The sequence below is a fragment of the Zootoca vivipara genome, chromosome 14 (assembly GCF_963506605.1).
Source record: "Zootoca vivipara chromosome 14, rZooViv1.1, whole genome shotgun sequence".
Lineage (NCBI taxonomy): Eukaryota > Metazoa > Chordata > Lepidosauria > Squamata > Lacertidae > Zootoca > Zootoca vivipara.
The window spans coordinates 14,456,504-14,475,695 of NC_083289.1; the positions used below are offsets into that span (position 1 = coordinate 14,456,504).

A 19,192-nucleotide genomic window follows, 5' to 3' on the forward strand; every position below is an offset into this window, starting at 1 on the left:
GCTCCAGGTCTTGTTTTTGCTGACTGTATAGAGCTTCTCCATCTTTGGCTGCAGAGAATATAATCAATCTGATTTCGATGCTGCCCATTTGGTGATATCCATGTGTAGAGTCGTCTCTTGTGTTGTTGGAAGAGAGTGTTTGTGATGACCAGCTTGTTCTCTTGACAGAACTCTATTAGCCTTTGCCCTGCTTCATTTTGAACTCCAAGGCCAAACTTGCCAGTTATTCCTTTTATCTCTTGATTCCCTACTTTAGCATTCCAATCCCCTGTAATGAGAAGAACATCCTTCTTTGGTGTCATTTCTAGAAGGTGTTGTAGGTCTTCATAGAATTGGTCAATTTCACTTTCTTCAGCACCGGTAGTTGGTGCATAAACTTGGATTACTGTGATGTTAAAAGGTCTGCCTTGGATTCGTATCGAGATCATTCTGTCATTTTTGAGATTGCATCCCATTACAGCAATCTCAAAAATCAGGGTGGCACACAGCAATTCATTTGCCTGGGAAATAATCTGACTTTCCTGAATTGGGAGCTGGATGCCTCTTGCTCTGTGTTAGGGCTGGGCCTCAAACAGCAGTCTGGAGAGAAGCAGGAACCGGGAGCCTAGATCAAGGTAAATCAGGATCTGAAGGCAACCCAAAGGCAGGATTGGAGATCAAGCCCCAAGTCAAGACTAATGAGCAATTGGGACCAGAGAACAAGCCAAGAATAAGGATCAAAGAGACATCAGGATCAAACAGTAAGCATGACAGCAGCTGATTTTTTTTTGTGATCTAGTCCGACAGACTAGTCTGGTAATGTATGAAAACATGAATCATATGGCATGACGACAATAACACAGTTACTTTTCAGGTAGTACCTGATTTCATACACAGGAATTTCCACCGGGAATTTCTGACACAGCAAAATAAAAGTTAAAATAAAAGTTAACCGATTAAGTTTCCAAAACTTAAACTTTGGCTATTGCTTCAGTTACTTACCATCAAATTCTGCAAGCCTGGTAATGTCATCTCCAAGTTCTGAGGTCACGGGTAAAGCCTGTCGCACTTTTAGGTTGGTTTCGCTGTAAAATTTGTAGTATACTATTTACACATCACACATCTCTCTGGAACTAAATCCCATGATCTTGCATATTGACTGGAAGTAGACAATAAAGGTGTGTCCCCCCGCAAGAAACAAAAGAGTGCCAACACAGATATGTATTTTCTCCCCTGCTCTGTTGTAACTCCTGGTGAAATTGTTTTTGCAATAGCGGAGCAAAAAAGTTATAGAACAGCAAAAGAAATTAATGTGCACATGATGTCTCCAGCTTACCACCTTCAACCACTCTTAAAAATTACAGGAGGTTCCCTAGTTTAAGTAACCCAGGCTTGAACTAGATCAGTGGTGACCACTGTGAAAATGCTTTTTTTACAAAAAGTTTTAAAATATATATTGAATTTGGTATTAGCTCACCATCGCCATCTAGTGTCACATTTGTATAATGAACTTAAAACACTCTTAAAACGTTACATTTGCAGCTGTATAGCTGAGTCCCTAGACTAGTCGAATTATAGAAACTTATTCACGTATGCTACTACAGCAGCAAGAATGTTACTCGCTCAAAAATGGAAAGAAGCTGAAGTCCCAGCAAAAGAAAAATGGATACAAAAACTTATAGAATATGCAGAAATGGCGAAACTTACTGGAACAATAAGAAATCAAGATAACAAACTTTTTTTATAAAAGAATGGAAATGGTTTATTGAATATTTATAGATAAACTGTAAACAGACAAGATTGGCAAGATTGTTGTAATAACCTGCAGTTTTATAGGAGTATATATTTAAAGTAGATGAATAAATGAGCAAATTAAGTTAATTTGGATATGCAGAAGATATTAAAAATAAATTTAAGGAACCGCAGAAAGAGGAGGAAGGAAGTTTTGAAATGTTAAACTGACTGTAAAATTAGTGAAATGTATAAACCTGAAAAGCATAAATATAATTTTTTTAAAAATAGACTAGTTGAATACCACCCATAATGACACACTTGTAGCTGCATCTCTTCCCCTCTTCCCTGGTAACAATCAGCAAAACAGGATGTGATGTCACTGCATGGCATGTCTGTGCAATGCAATGACATCACATCAGACATTTTGCATTGGATTGCTGCATCTTACTCTGCAAACAACAGTGTGCAGTTATAAGGGGCTAGGTGTTCAAACCCTTGAAACGTAGGTTTCTCTGACAATTACTCGGAGTGCTCATTTTAGGAACACTTGTTTGGATCTTAACTTGCAGTTTGCGACCAGAGGCTTCGCTGTGGTCTAAACCACTTAGCCTCTTGGGCTTGCCGATCGTAAGCTCGGCGGTTTGAATCCCCGCAACGGAGTGAGCTCCCGTTGCTCTGTCCCAGCTCCTGCTGGTTCGAAAGCATGCCAGTGCAAGTAGATAAATACAGTGGTACCTCTAGTTACAAACCTAATTTGTTCCGGAGGTCCGTTCTTAACCTGAAACTGTTCTTAACCAGAGGCATGTTTTCACTAATGGAGCCTCTTGCTGCCGCTGCTCCACCGGCACATAATTTCCGTTCTCATTCTGGGGCAAAGTTCTCAACTCGAGGTAACTCTTCCAGGATAGTGAAGTTTGCAACCTGAGACGTTTGTAACTCGAGGTACAACTGTAGGTACCACTGCAGTGGGAAGGTAAACAGTGTTTCTGTGCGCTCTGGTTTCCATCCATCTGGATGGATTGCGCCAGAAGCGGTTTGGTCCTGCTGGCCACATGACCCGGAAAGCGGTCTGTGGACAAACTCTGGCTCCCTCGGCCTGAAAGGTCCTTTACCTTTTTTACCTTCTTCCACCCACAGGTGGTGCAGAGATCCAGCAGATTGTTTAATGTACTGTAGTAGCACAGTGTTTACGTGTATGCCCTTGGTTTCAGTCGCAGAAAAACTAATTAACTCATCAGCCCAGTGAGAACTGTGGCCGCTAATGACCAGTGAAAAGGGGCCAAGTCTGCTGGACAGGCTCCCCCCCCCCCCGGCAGGATGCAAACTCACTTCCCACCGGACTAACTGGAATTGCACTATAATGAAAGAGCTATAGGCTTTGGTTTTGTTTCGATTAAAAAGCTGGCATTGTAAAGGTTGAACATCTGCACAGCAATTATTTGTTTTGAGACTCTGAAGAAAGAAAACAACAAATATGATTTAGTCAGGCCACATCTAGACATCCCACACACAGGTTACTAAGTATAACGGGAAGGGCAAAACCACTGCCATCGGAAAGGAGTTCACAACAAACACAGATGTTCATGCTGAGGTTGTTGTTGTTTTTTGTACTTCGGAGGGAAATTAATATCATTTTACAGTAGCAGCAACCAAACTGTGAAACAGGGAATTTGAAATAGTTATTCCCCCCGCCAAGAGGCCCTTGAAAGAACTCTTTAGCGCCAAATATCAAATGTCTGTCTTAAAAAGTAAGTACGTGTTTAGTGCATGTTGCCATGTTTTTTAACGTTTGAAAGCATTCGTGGTGCAGATTTGTAGGCACAGAGTGGATTCAGACAACAGGGTCCCCCGGTCACTTCATTGCTCTTTAGCAAGAAAAGCCCACAGAAAAGTCTCACTGGAAAATAACTTCTGCGAAGGTGCCAGAAGAAATGACATGCAAAAGAACGAAGAGCTACAGAAAGACCTCCTGCAACTTCACATTGTGGAGGACTACTTGAAAAAACAGGGATTCCTTAGTTCAAACTTGGTATTCATCTCCACAAAACATGCATGATGTGGCTATTGTGATTACCTAGGAAAATGGCAGGCCTGCAGACTATCTCGCCAGAGTGGTGCATGCTCTAGTTATCTCCCGCTTGGACTACTGCAATGCGCTCTATGTGGGGCTACTTTTGAAGGTGACCCGGAAACTGCAATTAATCCAGAATGCGGCAGCTAGACTGGTGACTGGGAGTGACCGCCGAGACCATATAACACCACTCCTGAAAGACCTACATTGGCTCCCAGTACGTTTCCGAGCACAATTCAAAGTGTTGGTGGTGACCTTTAAAGGCCTTCTGGTGGTCCCCTCCCTGCGAGAAGTGTGGTTACAGGGAACCAGGCAGAGAGCCTTCTCGGTAGTGGCGCCCGCCCTGTGGAACGCCCTCCCATCAGATGTCTAGGAAATAAACAACTATCTGACTTTTAGAAGGCATCTGAAGGCAGCCCTGTTTAGGGAAGTTTTTAATGTCTCATGTTTTATCGTATTTTTTTTTTAATATTTTGTTGGGAGCCACCCAGCCAGATGGGTGGGGTATAAATAATAAACTATTATTATTATTATTATTATTATTGGGACCCAGGTGGCGCTGTGGTTAAACCACTGAGCCTAGGGCTTGCTGATCAGAAGGTCGGCAGTTCGAATCCCTGTGACGGGGTGAGCTCCCGTTGCTTGGTCCCAGCTCCTGCCAACCTAGCAGTTCGAAAGCACGTCAAAATGCAAGTAGATAAATAGGAACCGCTACAGTGGGAAGGTAAACGCCGTTTCCATGTGCTGCTCTGGTTTGCCAGAAGCGGCTTTGTCATGCTGGCCACATGACCTGGAAGCTATACGCCGGCTCCCTCGGCCAATAATGCGAGATGAGCGCGCAACCCCAGAGTCAGTCACGACTGGACCTAATGGTCAGGGGTCCCTTTACCTTTACCTTTATTATTATAATTACTGCTGGATGGACCAGCACTTTACTATGTTAAAGGCAAAATAGATTGAAAACATGCATACCCATCAAGCTCTGCGGTCTCGATGTAACATAGTCCATGTGGTTCACTGCTAGAAAGGAGTAACAGATCAGCCTATAAAGGGAAGGAACATTTTCAGCACTGTTAAAGTAACTGCACAACCGTATTTTATTTGCATATTCCTATCATCTTTGAAATGTTAGCAAACACCTATGATTAGGACATAGGGGGTGGGTTGCAGGTTAAGGCCAGGGGAGAAACTGAATTTTGTTTGCATTTCTGTGAAAAACCACCTAATCTGTAGTTTTTGGCACAAAATATATGAACCAAAGCACTGCTGTCCTTCACACTTCTCTGCAATGAAGTTATCCAACCCAAAGGTTTGTACAAAAATGCATATATTAGCGGGACAGGTGCACCAGATGCATATATTAGTGACGATAACATACAAAAATGCATTTTAATAGGGGAAATTGCTTCCAAAAATGTATATATCGCACAGCGTTCAATAATGGTGAAATTCACAGTAAAAAGCTGGTGAATTGCCATGTTCTTTAGCCATTCAGTAATAAGGAACCATCTATTTCTTCTGTGACCGCTAAGCTTTCTCGTGAGTTTTTGGTGAAGGAATATAAAGCTTTCCGAAAGTTCAAGTAAATAATACCTGCTCAGATAAGCCCTATCCACATGCTTGATAAGACTCACAAAGAACTCTTGAAGCTCATTGAAACCAGACTAACCATTCCAGGAGCCATGCTGAGCCTTCTTCAGCAAGACGCATTCTTCTCTTTCAAGAGTAGTGTGGTGGTGATGTTTTTGAACTGCAGCTCCCATCGTCCCTTAACAGGCTATAATGGCCACCAGCGATGGGAGTTGGAGTCCAACAACACCTAGAGGACACCCCCCCCCAAAAAAAAAACCTAGGACACCTATATTTGATCATTTTATTTCTAATAATGCTTTCCACCGACTTATCCAGAGCTCATATTCAGCTAATTAATAATGATGCAGTGTCAATCATGAACGAACCATGTTCACCTTTAGAAGAATAGTTTGAAATCAGGGTAGAAGCTGTTTCGCACACCCTGCTCAACACCCATGCAGACATAATTAAAGCTAACCAAAGGAGAGGCGATTTAGGCAAGAAATAGGGATGACCTGCTTCCTATTTCCTAACCATGTTTAGGACAAGATATCATTCTCAGTGATACATATTCTAAAGAAGTAAAGTTATAGGCACTTACCACCACAAACTGGTCATTTTCCAATTTAATGATGTCTCCAGCTCTCACATTCATCCATTTTTCTTTCTGCAATCTACAGTGAAGTAGAATATGCATTATACGTTTTTAACATTTATCTGTTGTGGGAGAGGGGGGGTCTCTCGAAATTCCTTACTGAAACATAATCCTTTATTAATAAGTAGCGGTATCTTATCGACATTGGTGGCTGTGTTCTTTGGGGCTGGTGGAACTGAAGAGTAGAGCCATAGCCAATGATATTCAGAGCCGCTCCCTGACTGGTTGCAAGAAAGAGAGCAGGCTGAAGCTGGGAGGTGGGCAGTGGCCCATTTCCCTTAATGGACTGGCCTCCACTGATTCTAGATTAATTTGTAGAGAAATTAAATAATGGGGGGAAATAACCGCTCACCGGGTCTGGCGGTGGGCAAGGTTTATGGCCCGGTGTGCGGCCCCATCGTCCTCCAGCAGCCACTCCGCTCCACTGACCATTGGCTCTGCCCCCCCCCAATGATTGCAGCGGAGTTGTTTTGGGTTCCCTGCCAACCCCCCTTGTTCAAATCACCCTATCCCCAGTGGCCTGTGGGGTGGGGCAAGAGTAGAGGACCGGGAATCTGCAGTCTTCACTCCGGTCTGCTCCTAAAGGATAAAAAAGGGGCCTGCGCTGATGCCAGCGGCGCAGTTGGCCCCAGAGCGTCACCCAGCTAGCCCTCCCTCTAATTGTATCATCTCCAACTCCTCAAAAGACTCCATCAACGTTGTCTCTGGAAAATGTTGCACATCACTTGGGAAGACAGGCAGACTAATGCCAGGGTACTGGAAGAAGCAAAGATCACATGTGTTGAAGTGATGGTTCTTCAACATCAACTTCATTGGACTGGTCATGTTGTGTCTATTCCAAACTTAAAAATGGGAAGCATAATGCTGGTGGTCAATAAAAGAGGTTTAAAGACTCTCTCAAGGCAAATCTTTAAAAATGTAGGATAAACACAGACAACTGGGAAACACTGGCCTGCGAGCGCTCCAGTTGGAGGACAGCCTTTACCAAAGGTGTCATGGGCTTTGAATACACTCGAACTCAGGACGAAAGAGAGAAACATGCTAATAGGAGGGCATGCTTGGCAAACCCTCACCGTGACCAACTCCCACCTGGAAACCTATGTCCCCACTGTGGAAGGACATGTGGGTCCAGAATTGGCCTCCACAGTCACTTACGGACTCACTGTTAAGACCATGTTTATGGAAGACAATCTTACTTGGCTACAAGTGATCACCAGAGAAGAAGAAGATGTATCTTTTCTTCCAGGCCAACCTTTTCCTTTCCAGGTTCATGGGCATTGCTACGGTCAGATGATGGTTGCTGTTTTTCACAGCCGGGAAGGAATTCCCCCTGCCCTGCAAGTTTTGCCTTCCCCATAGCAATTGGTCACAACTTTGGTGGTTTTGGACCTTGGGCGGAATCCTTTAGTCCAACAATCGAGGAAGGGGTGTTGTGGTGGCTCACTCCTTTCTGCGGCAGAGATATCAGGGTTTCCCATTAGAGGGGTCCTGAGGGGAGAGCTCGGCAGTGGGCCATAGAGCTTCCCTCTATGTTTTGCAGTGTCCCCATATTCCTGCAGGACCCTGTCTTGCCTCAGACTCCCAGCTGGGTGCCAAGAGGGATATACACCCAATGCCTAAACCAAGGTTCCCTACATTTCAAATTTTAAAAAGTTGTGGCCATTTTAATCTCAAATAGGTTGCCATGTGTTTTCCTTGATCTGAGGTCCGGCTACGGGAGAGGGGGGTCTGCTGTTGGGCCACTCAAATAAAAATGGGAAAAGAAAAGGACATAACATTGTTTTATGATTTAAGAAATGGTTTATTACTTCAGATGGGAATGGAGGATAAAAATAAGCTAGGGAATAAATATTTATGATGAGGCAAGTGGGCACATTGTTCCAGTATTGCAAGCAAGCTATTTATAAAGCAGCTACACAGGCCTAGAAGTTTAGTAGAGGGAAAGTTTGAATAGTAAAGTTATGACAGAGCTGGGACAGCATAGTGGCGAAACATCCTGGGTTCAAATCTCATCTCTGTCAGGGCCCTGCCAAGTGAGCTTAAGCAAGTCACTAACTCTGCGGGTCTGCTTCGTGGAGACAGCCAGAGAAAGAGATAAATTTGGCTGCAGTGAGCTTAGGAAGGAGGAAGGGTTAGTTTGGCTCATTTTGCTTGTGCCCCTTTCTTCTCATGGCCATAACACCACAATTTTCAAGAAAGCAAAAGGCACACAGCCTTAAGTGTAACGTACAAAACTCTAATGGGATCCCGTCAATGCTTCTGAGAGACCTCTCCAAAGCTGTAGATTGGCACAGAAAGATTGGCCCGAACAGCACTGTCGGAGGGCAATGGCCAAATCGTTTTGCTAAGCTCAACTATCCTGGGTCTGCAAGGCAACCTGGAAGTCCATGAGCTTTGCCTTGAGGGCAGTCGCTTACTGTCAGGGACCGTGCTGAGGAGGGCTGCTCTGAGGAGGAATGGTGGGAGCCTCCCCCTTCCCCTGATCAGGATCCTGAATCTTCGCAGGACAGTACAGTCATACCTCTAGTTATGTATGCTTCAGGTTGTCTACTTTCAGGTTAAGTATGCGGCAGACCCGGAAGTGTTTACTTCCAGGTTCCGCCCTCCCCCCCACGCACAGAAGCGTCCTGTGCGCTTCACGCGTGCACGGAAGCACCACACGATACATACTTTTCAGGGCGCGAATGGCACCCCAGAACGGATCAGGTACTTATCTAGAGGTACCACTGTATAGATTTGGAACAGTGGTTTGCAGAGGGACATAGTTCAGAAGGCAGAAGCTAGGAAATACTGGATGGGGAGCAGCTAGGAGAAGAAACACCGGGAGAGAGAAAGCGTCCATCCACTCAGGCCAAGGTCAAGGAAAACAGATAAGGTGGCAGCACAGAAAGCACAGTGGTAGCGAGATCAGGTTGCAAGATGCAGTAGGGAGGAAGTGGGCAGAACCCTTAATTGGGAGCATCTTCATTCCCAGGAACGGATTCTTTGTTCTCTCGCTGTGATCGTTTAAATTTCTAACTGGTAAGAGGCTCCTTTTGCTTTGTTATCCTTATCTACTGCTAAAGGGGGGAGGAAGCCTGACACTTACTGACTTGAGCGGGTGCTCTGCATACAAAAGGTCCCAGTTTCAATCCCCGACATCTCCAGCTAAGGCTGTGAAAGGCCCCTGTCTGAAACCCTGGACAGGTGCAATATTGAGCTAGGTGCACCAGTGTCTGACTTGGTATTAGGGAGCTTCCCATGTTCCTGTGATGGGGGAAAGGCAGGATACAAAAGTACTACATGAAAAAAACCAAGCCACCTTATATCATCAGCCTATTGAATTTTCTTTTTAATTAAGATGATATAGCATTAAATAGCATGCATCTTGGCACCTGTATACAGTGGTACCTCTGTACCTTGGATCCCAGAGTTTACGTAACCAGAGGGCAGGGCCGTCTTAAGCGTATCTGGCGCCCTGGCACCGTGGTGCGCAGATCCCTCCGGCAGGCCCCCCCCCCGCTTCACAGCGCGGTTGTCTGGCGGGTGCAGCACGGCTGCCGCGGGCACAGCAACGTGGCGCCCCCTGGCGGCCCAGCGGCCTGGCGCATTGCACCACCCAGCCTTGCCTTAGAGCTGGCCCTGCCAGAGGGTTACGTAACCGGAGGTACTACTGTATTGGTAAGTGACTACAATAAATTTCATGATGTGGGTTACTCTATAAAAAGGTGATCAGGGTCATTTATTTTTAGTTTGTTTGTTCTTTTAATCCACTTGTTCTATAGAAAAGCAGCTAGAAAAGCAGCTTACCGGTACATATTTATACAACCATGCGAAATGCTCCATGACACCAGGGGTCAGCAACCTTTTTCAGCCGTGGGCCGGTCCACCGTCCCTCAGACCTTGTGGGGGACCGGACTATAGGGGGGGGCAAACGAATTCCTATGCCCCACAAATAACCCAGGGATACATTTTAAATAAAAGGACACATTCTGTAGGCCAGATTTAGAAGGCGATTGGCCCGGTCATTTGGCTTATACATCAGACTTTCGCTTTTATTTCAATCCAAGTACATGTTGTCCTGGAAAGTTTTCAACGGCAGCATTTTCATCTAGAGCCAGAATGCCCCTATTCTTCCATGCCTATTCTCTTCTGCATTTTATCTCACCCAGTGCAGAAAACGGTATTAGTGGCAGCAGACACATAGCCTAGTTCCTGGCATCTAAACAGCTGTGTGTGCAACACGAAGCAAACAGTTTAAAGAAAATAGGCATCCAGGATTGATTATGACTATGCACACAACATACTTTCAAAGCACATTTAAAGCACATCTCTGCTCCCACTGCTCCCCAAACGAATCCTGGAAACAGTAATTTGTTAAGGGCGTTAGAACTGTAGCTCTGTAAGTTCAGTAGACTACAATTCCCAGATATCAAAATGTATGGTGTACAGTAGATCAAACACATTATTTCATACAAACTTAAAACAGTGAAAACCCCATGGCTATGGTAGCCAGGCTCTGAAGGAGGACAGCAGCAGGCTTAACCATTTTCATAGAAGGAAAAAGGTTAATGACATACAGGTAGAGAGGAAACAGTCAATGATCTTTGCTCCAAGGTAAACTTTTAGCTGTACTGCAGCTTAAATCTACTATAGATTGTGGAAAGTTCTTTGATTTCTAATTGCATTTTGACACTTCTTCCGAAACTTATTGCAACCAAATTTTGCACGATGGTTTCCGAGATCAAGGAACAGGTTTTCATCTTACGCTTGGATACAAGAAACTGGGCTCTCCAAATACAGCCTGTGAAGAAACTTGGTGGTAACATCTCTGGTCTGTTACCGTAATAAATCAATTCATTCATTCGTTTGGTGATAAGTTTCTTTCCCGTTGGGGAAGTGCTTCAAGGAGGGAAAGCAAGTGTATGGAGGAATCAGCTCAAAACATCAATAATCACCCCTCCACACACCCCCAAACGTAGGATGCATACCAAGTGCATATAAAACAAATAAAAGTTCCAGTGATGTTTGGAAGTACAGTGAGTTTGTTTTGTAGTAACACTCAACATGATATTGGTGTGCTGCAGTAGGGCTGTTGTTTTTTAGAGACTCTACAAACAGTGTGCTCTCTCTTGACCTTCTCTAGCCCAGGATGATTGGGTAAAAGGTTCACCTGGGACTTCTGAAGGCTAAACTAATGTAGCCTTGTGTATTGGTACCAGGCCTGGTCAGAGAATTCCCTTCCGTAGGGAGTAATATTGTTCTGTGCTAGTGTTTTTGAAGTCCTGAATTCTTGAAAACACGTCTTGAGCTAGAGGACTCTTGTTTTCTAGTGACTCTTGGGCCATGAGTACTTTGAGGTTGTTTTGTTTATTAGTCTTACCTGCCAATGATGCTATCACAAGAATATTTCATCCTATTGCAAAGAGTGATGATCTCTGCCTATATTTAAAGAGTTTTGGCAGAAGGTAACTGAAACTATCAACAGAACTGTACAGAACAACCCTATATTTACAGAGCAAACTATCCTCTTGAATTACCAGGATATGCCCAGCACATGGAACCTGTTGTGTATTGAGTCAAAGGATTTTATATCTGTATTATTGTTGTCTGTATTTGCATTAGGATAAAGTAACTGCCTTTTGGTTCCAGAGGGTACAGCTACTATTGGTTCATTTAAGCTGCTGTATTTGGATCCTCTGTCTTATTGGTTTCCTCCAAAAGGCAGCACTGTGATTGCCCGATATTGTTCCCTTCAAAATGTATCCCTTTCTAGCTAGTTCCCTGTCCCTATAAATGTAGCCTTCCTGCCCTCAGAGTCAGTCTTGTTCACTTTAATAAAGAGCTGTTACTAGAGAACTGTCTCCAGCATGTTATGTCAAGAGAGCTGAAATCACAAACCCCACGTCACAACAGAACCTTACCAAAGGACAATACAAGTGGACCCTCCGTGCCCTTACCACAGCAAAAAGACTGATACTGATGAATTGGAAAAATAAAAATGTGGCTCCCTTCCACACATAGCTGCCAAGTTATCCCTTTTTTTAAGGGATTTTCCCTTATGCTGAATAGGCTTCCTCACAAGAAAAGGGAAAACTTGGCAGCTATGCTTCCACAATTGGATTGAAGACTTATACAAACTCACAACATATGAACAACTTGCATATAAATGCAGACTTGCCATGGACAAATTCAATGACATTTGGAATCCTTTCTTACAAATACTGTAATAGGTTAAAATCTGGTGAAGTACAATAACAACCTTGTAAAATACACAGTTTTGTGTGTCCTCCCCCTCCCCCTTTATTTTCCCTTCTGCATGGGTTCTGTTTCTCTTTTTCTCTCTTTTATTTACGCTTCACCATTTTTAGTGCACATATAATTTTGTACTTTTTGAACTTTCAATAAAGATGTTTTAAAAGTGTGGGGGGGGGGGAGAATAGTGATATCTGCCTAATAAACTGCTGACTATGAAACGAAAATCACATCCTGGTTTGATTGATATACGGGTTTGTGGTAAAATACCAAACCATGGTTTCCCAGTTCAGATATAGCAGGAAACTGTGATTTAATGTTATGGCAACAGACAGACAGGGAGCACAGCAACATAATAGTCTAATAGAACAAGATTGTTATGTTTGCTTCTTGCTGCTTTTATAATTTTGTGGCTTTTAGCTTAATTTTTTAATAATGATGTTAATTGTTTTATTCATTTTGCAAACCATCTTGAGAATATGATTGAGAGGGTAGTATCGTAATACATAAATAAAAGAAAATGAATGTCTGAAAAAATGCCAATGAGTCAATTCTCCTTGCTATTTACCTTGCTGTGCCAAAAGTGACCAAGAAAACAGGGCCATTTTCTATACCCAGGAAAGCTCCAATAAGTTCCTTTTGGGGGGCGGGGGCTTGTGTAATCTGAAAACTTTTCACATTTCATGGCAGGAATTACAGATTTGCAGCTGAGTTGACAGTTGACAGGGGAGTGTAGCCAATCATGGCTGCATTTATGAGCATTGTTGTTGTTGTGTAGTCGTTTAGTCGTGTCCGACTCTTCGTGACCCCATGGACCAGAGCACGCCAGGCACTCCTGTCTTCCACTGCCTCCCGTAGTTTGGTCAAACTCATATAGGGATTTCACATTCATAATGTTCTCATTCACACATGACATCTTTAAGTGTACTATCAACACAAAATTAAGTGTACACCTAAAAAAGGCCGTGCCTTAATTCACCCATACTCTGACGATCTTTGAAAAACTTTGCTGCCAGAAAGCATATTAGACATTGCACAATGAAGTATAGTGGATATAGTGGATCATCACAGCCATTAACAGATTCTTAAAAATAAAAAAAAGAATCTGTGTTTGTTACAGCTGCAGTATGTTAATGCTATATTTACAATCTTAAATCCCATTTCAAACAAATGAAATCTCAGAAAATGATGTTTATTGCTAAACATTCTATTCAAAACAACCTAAAATAGAAGCTTAGAGTTCAGTTTAAAGAAAGATCATCTCTGGGATCAACATTCCTCACTTCTATGTTAGCTTCACAAAGCATAGAGGAGCAGAAAAAATGTGCAGAAATTTTGGTGTCACCAGCTACAAGCAGACACACTGCAAAGGAGACCCGTTAGCACCGTACAAATGCACAGAGATTTACACGCCTGTAGATCAGGTGTGGGGAATCTTTGGTCCTCCAGAGGTCTCTGAACTACAACTCCCATCAACCACAGCAAGCATGGCCAGGGATGATGGGAGTTGTAGTTCAACAAGGCAGAGAGCCACGGATGCCCCACACCTGTTGTGGACGTACAGAACCAGCCAGGCTACGCCATGGCTAAGCTAAATAGGAAATAATCCTCATAGCTCACTACAGAATAAAAGTGGGTCAAGCCGCTTGCCTTTCACAGATTTCTCAGGCTAATAAAGTTGCCCATTGCTCATAAAAAAAGTTGTGCATAATGTCATTTGTCAACTTGCAGGGAGATATTTTCTATTCCCAAAGAAGGAAAAGTACAAGAAAGAAGATTGTTCATAATGATCTCCCCAGCATGCATCCCATTTACTTCAAATTTCACTTGTATGATGCATAAGATATAATTGCAGTTATGACAACATTAAAAAGTTACGAACGGACTGCTTCTCATTATTGCTCCATGTGTGACTTGCATGTGTCACTAATAAAAACATGATGATATTTACTGTGGCACCAATTGCCAAGGCGTTCTTGAGTAGAGTTCTGAAAGGGAATCTTTGGCCGCCCCTCGGTTTGTCATTTACCCACACATTTGGTGTTAATATTCTTTAGGCTGATTAACATGTGTATGTATATCGCTCATGATTTCAACACTCAACATTGTATTCCAACATTCAACTGAACTGTGAGAATGTGTCTTTGTTGAAAGCTAAAAGGCTGAAAGTGATGTCACTGTATCACTGGGGTAGAGTCACATATTAGAATGCTACCATATAGCAAAAGCTCCATGCATGTAGAAAGCTAGCATATCAGGGAAAAAGTTCTAGCATATCCTCCACAGTGATGTTCTAATTTTTATCTTTGGCTTTTAGGGATCTGTGTTTGTTTTTACATAGGTAAGCCCTGCATTTTGTACTGGTATAATCCAGAATTCTATCACTACAGACCATCATCCAATTTAGCCATGGGTATACAGTTGTACCTTGGTTGACAAACGCCTTAGCAGTCGAATGTTTTGGCTCCTGAACCACTGCAACCCCAGAAGTGAGTGTTCCAGTTTGCAAACTATTTTTGGAAGCCGGAAGTCCGGTGGGGCTTCCGTGGCTTCCAATTGGCTGCAGGAAGCTCTTGAATAGGGTGACCCTGTGACCTGCATTCAGGAACTAAAGTATTTACCATCACAAAAGAATAGCCAGACTGCCCAGGTAATGTAATCAGTGACCATTATCAGGTATCCTGGCAGGCAGGATTTCTGCTGTAGACCACCTCCCTCTGTCGTGTTTGTATGCTGTTTTGGGGTGGTGGTCTTGGGCTAGAGGGTGGGCAATTTCAAAAGTCTTGGTGCTTGTGCACCATTGTTCAGGGTTCTCCTCCCTCCTGTGTGTGGTGAGTGGGGACCCTGTTGCAACAGTTCCTTGAATAAAGATCAGGCTTACTAGCAGCTTTGCTTCTACTCTGGTTGGCCTCTGTTACTTTCTTCTACCAACAGGGAACCCACTTAAGGACTCTATATGGGCTCTGGAATACCCCATAAGGGAAAGGGAGCAGTTTTTCTTATAACAGGTTGGTACGTGCCTAGGGAAAGAAGTTGCGGCTGAGGGCAGAAAAGACTGGAAGGCAATGTGCAGCTCCCCCCCCCCCCCCGTTTTAATACTTCAGCGTCAGGATTCTGCATTTTGGCAAATGCCTAGTGATTTCCGTAACTGTATACTGTATATTGCATGCAGAAAATTATAAAGGCGTGCTTCTTACTTGCCATCAATGAGTACTTCAGCCTGCCGGTTGTTCACCTGGTTGTCACTTTTGTGGCGAAACTGCAAAGGGTTAAAAGGAGGAAGAAGAAAAAACAGGCCTGTAAATGCCCAGGTAAGTGTGGTACACACACACACACACAGTACTCTGCAATTCGGTTCCAGCCAGAATGTAAACAAGTTGCTTGGAACAGGAAAGTAAAATGGACTTAGCTAGGGGTTCCATTTGCAGATTTCCACATTGCTGTTTTGATGAGCGAGACTGAGGGTTGAAGTGAGGAAGCGACATCAAGGAAAGAATGCCGGGAAAGCCCATAGCTCAGGAGCACAAAATTAGGAGCTGCACGGCATATTTCTTTATCTGTTTATTTATCTACAATATCTCTTATCCACACTTCACCATAAGATACCAGGGTCGGATAAAGGAATAGAAAACAGGGTTAAAAACACAGATAACAGCATTACAATTCTAAAATGCATATACCCTTTCCAAACGAAGCAGAACAATATACTGTAAATTCTTCCCCATACCCAAAAAAGGTATGTCTTCAGCATATGGCAGAATTTGTACAAGGAAGATGGCAGATGCACTTCTGTGGTAAAGGAGTCCCGCAATTTAGGGACCATCCTGAAAATTAGAGGCTTTTGCCCTCGTGATATATTGCAGAGCTGCTACTTAAAGCTTTAAGAAGTTAAATGGGAAAAGATCGGGGAGAAAATTGTTCCCCAAAGTGCTGTTTCCAGAGTGGGCAAACTCTAGCGGCTTCCCTTTTCTAAACTTGAACTTTTAGACACATTTATTTCATCTATGAATCACTTCCCATGAGGCATCCCAAAGCAATTTGCAATATAACAAAAACACATACAAAACACTTACAAATGTTAAAAACAGCTAAAACAATTGCATATACAGCCAGGTCAAACTGGCCAGCTTGTGGTCAACCGTCAGCAACAATAATCCTCAGGGCCAGTTCAAGGCTTTTTGCTGCCTGAGGCCAGGCAAAAATTGGCAGCCTCCTCTATCATGGAGCATGGTACCCAAAGTAGGTCAAGGTATTTGGGCACCTAATGCAGAAAACAATTATAACCAGGCATCTTTGCTAGCTATGGAGTAAGGTCTACTCATGAGGACACTACTCCTCACAAGGGCACCATCTAACAGGTGGGGACACGAGGTCCCCCAAAAAAAATTCAAGGAGGGAGACGGGACCTCTCAATATCCCAGAGCCATGGCAGGCTCCATTGGACCTACCCACAGCTGTGACCGGCCCCGTTGGGGGCCCTCCTGTAGCTGTGACAGACCCACTGGGCCTACCCACAGTCACAGCAGGCCCCCTCAGGCCTCCCCATGGCTGTGGAGGGTCCCATCGGACCTCCTCCTGCCATGAGATGTCATACACACACACACCGCCCCACCCCCCAAGTTGGGCAGAACCCGGTGTGTGTGATTCCTCATGTGTAGTTTGTTACTCTGAATGAAGTCTTAGCTTTTGGACAGGCACTCTAGTACCTAACTACAGGAGGAGGAGGAGGAGGAGGAGGAGGAGGAGGAGGAGGAAGAAGAAGAAGAAGAAGAAGAAGAAGAAGAAGAAGAAGAAGAAGAAGAAGAAGAAGAAGAAGAAGAAGAAGAAGAAGAAGAAGAAGAATCTTCTTTGGCGATCCCTCGCAGCCGAATAAGATTGTCTTCCATAAACACGGTTTTAACAGTGAGTCCGTAAGTGACTGTGGAGGCCAGTTCTGGATCCACACGTCCTTCCACAGTGGGGGCATGGGTTTCCAGGCAGGAGCTGATCACAGTGAGGGTTTGCCAAGTGTGCCTTCCTCTTAGCATGTTTCTCCCTTTTGTCTTGAGTTCGAGCGTCTTCACAGCCCATGACACCTTTGGTCATAGCTGCCAAGTTTTCCCTTTTCTCATGAGGAAGCCTATTCAGCATAAGGGAAAATCCCTTTAAAAAAAGAACAGTGAAGGCTGTTCTCCAATTGGAGCGCTCGCAGGCCAGTGTTTCCAAGTTGTCAGTGTTTATACTACTTTTTTTTTTAGATTTGCCTTGAGAGAGTCTTTAAACCTCTTTTGTTGACCACCAGCATTACGCTTTTCATTTTTAAGTTCGGAATAGAGTAGTTACTTTGGAAGGCGATAATCAGGCATCCGCACAACATGGCCAGTCCAATGAAGTTGATGTTGAAGAACATCAGCACTCAACACTCGTGATCTTTGCTTCTTCCAGTACACTGGCATTAGTTCGCCTGTCTTCCCAAGCGATGTGCAAAATTATTCGGAGACACTGTTGATTGAATCTTTTGAGGAATTGCAGATGGCGTTTATAAGTGGTCCACATTTCACAAGCATACATTAAGGCACCATAGGTAGTACAATAGGTAAACAAGTATTTTGGTTTCCTTGTGAATGTCCTGGTCCTCAAACACTCTACAGCCTGATGCTAAACCTTCATGTTCCAGTGCTCTCTTGGGCTTGTTGCCTAACCTCACCTGTCCCTCTGTATCATGTGTAGGGAATTTTTGGCCCTCCAGATATTGCTTAACTACAGCTCCCATTAACTTCAGCAAGCATGGCCAAGGCCCAAAGATTGTGGAAGTTGTCTGCCAGCCTAGCAGTTCAAAAACATGCCAGTGCAAGTAGTCTGTTTCGGGGGCCTAATCTTCAATCCTAAAAAACGCTCACCAACTTTGATCTGAAGGACCAAAGTTTACCTGTACCAGTTCCATATGGTTCTCTTCAGGAAGGATGAGGTCCTCTTCTGAAGAAGACTCCTTTAGTGGGTGCCTGATATGTACCCTCTCCAGAAATAATGGGGGGAAAGGACCCACAAGGTAACCAAGAATTGCTCAGGCACAATGTAAAGTCTTCTTAGAAGTAAGAATTGATGGACAGATGCAGGCTGATGAGCCATTGAGACACTAATCACTCAAGCAGCCGCCAGTTTAGTTGTTGACTGCAAGGCCTTCATTTCTATTGCTTTGCAAGATCAAAGGTTTGCCCTGTTGCAATGCCAGAGAATATTTCGCAAAACCACAGAACTGTTTCCCACTGGAGTCAAGCCAGTGGATGTGAAAGAAAAATAACCCCACCTTCCTCAGTTTTAGCTCCACGTTGCTCATCTGCACTAGAACCTCACTAAATATGATCAGAATATGATGCAAGATCTTTTTTAAAAGAAAGACATTTAAGAATTTTCTTAAAAACCATACCAAACATGTGTTTCTTCCACTACCCACTGTTGTCTGGAAAAGCTCTGGCAAAGAAAAAGACCAAGGATTTTCCCCCGTCCTCAATTATTTTTTTACTTTTAATGGTTTCCTCTAACTCACTTCAATTTGATGTAACGTATGTTTATTAATGGAATCCTCAAAGCCCCGGGGAGGATTCACTGAAGAATTCAAGTTTCTTCATCTCCCATTGAACTGTTTCACAACATTCAAAAACTCCCAGAGAAATCTCCCCAGAACTCCTACCCTGGTGCAAAAAACCAAACAAACCCAGAAACTTCCTGAACTACAGCTCCCACCAGCCCCAGCAAGCTTGGCCAATGGCTTAAGAGTTGTAATTCAGCAACAACTGGAAGACCAAAGGTTACCCACACCTGCTAGAGACTATAAGTCCATCTGAGCTTAATATGGTCCAGGCTGAGACCCTACCTGCCCGCAGACTGTCTAGGCATAGTAGTGCATGCTCTGGTTATCTCCCGCTTGGACTACTGCAATGTGCTCTATGTGGGGCTACCTTTGAAGG

The 19,192-nt window shown here is 43.7% G+C and overlaps 1 protein-coding gene across 2 annotated transcripts in view; it reads right to left on the bottom strand.

Annotated features, from left to right (window-relative positions):
- ATP8B4 (ATPase phospholipid transporting 8B4 (putative)) overlaps nucleotides 1–19,192 on the bottom strand; it is a 111,282-nt gene that overhangs the window by 62,512 nt on the left and 29,578 nt on the right. Inside the window, exons 1-5 of one of the 2 annotated variants that reach the window (XM_035132049.2) lie at nucleotides 15,443–15,495; nucleotides 9,100–9,257; nucleotides 5,958–6,030; nucleotides 4,757–4,827; nucleotides 982–1,064 (exon numbers count right to left, since the gene is read on the bottom strand). In XM_035132049.2, coding sequence (XP_034987940.2) covers nucleotides 982–1,064; nucleotides 4,757–4,827; nucleotides 5,958–6,030; nucleotides 9,100–9,152 — 280 coding nt within the window. In that variant the 5' untranslated portion in view covers nucleotides 9,153–9,257; nucleotides 15,443–15,495. Of the gene's footprint in view, nucleotides 1–981; nucleotides 1,065–4,756; nucleotides 4,828–5,957; nucleotides 6,031–9,099; nucleotides 9,258–15,442; nucleotides 15,505–19,192 lie in introns of those variants that run through there. The other variant, XM_035132046.2, reaches the window with a different exon arrangement.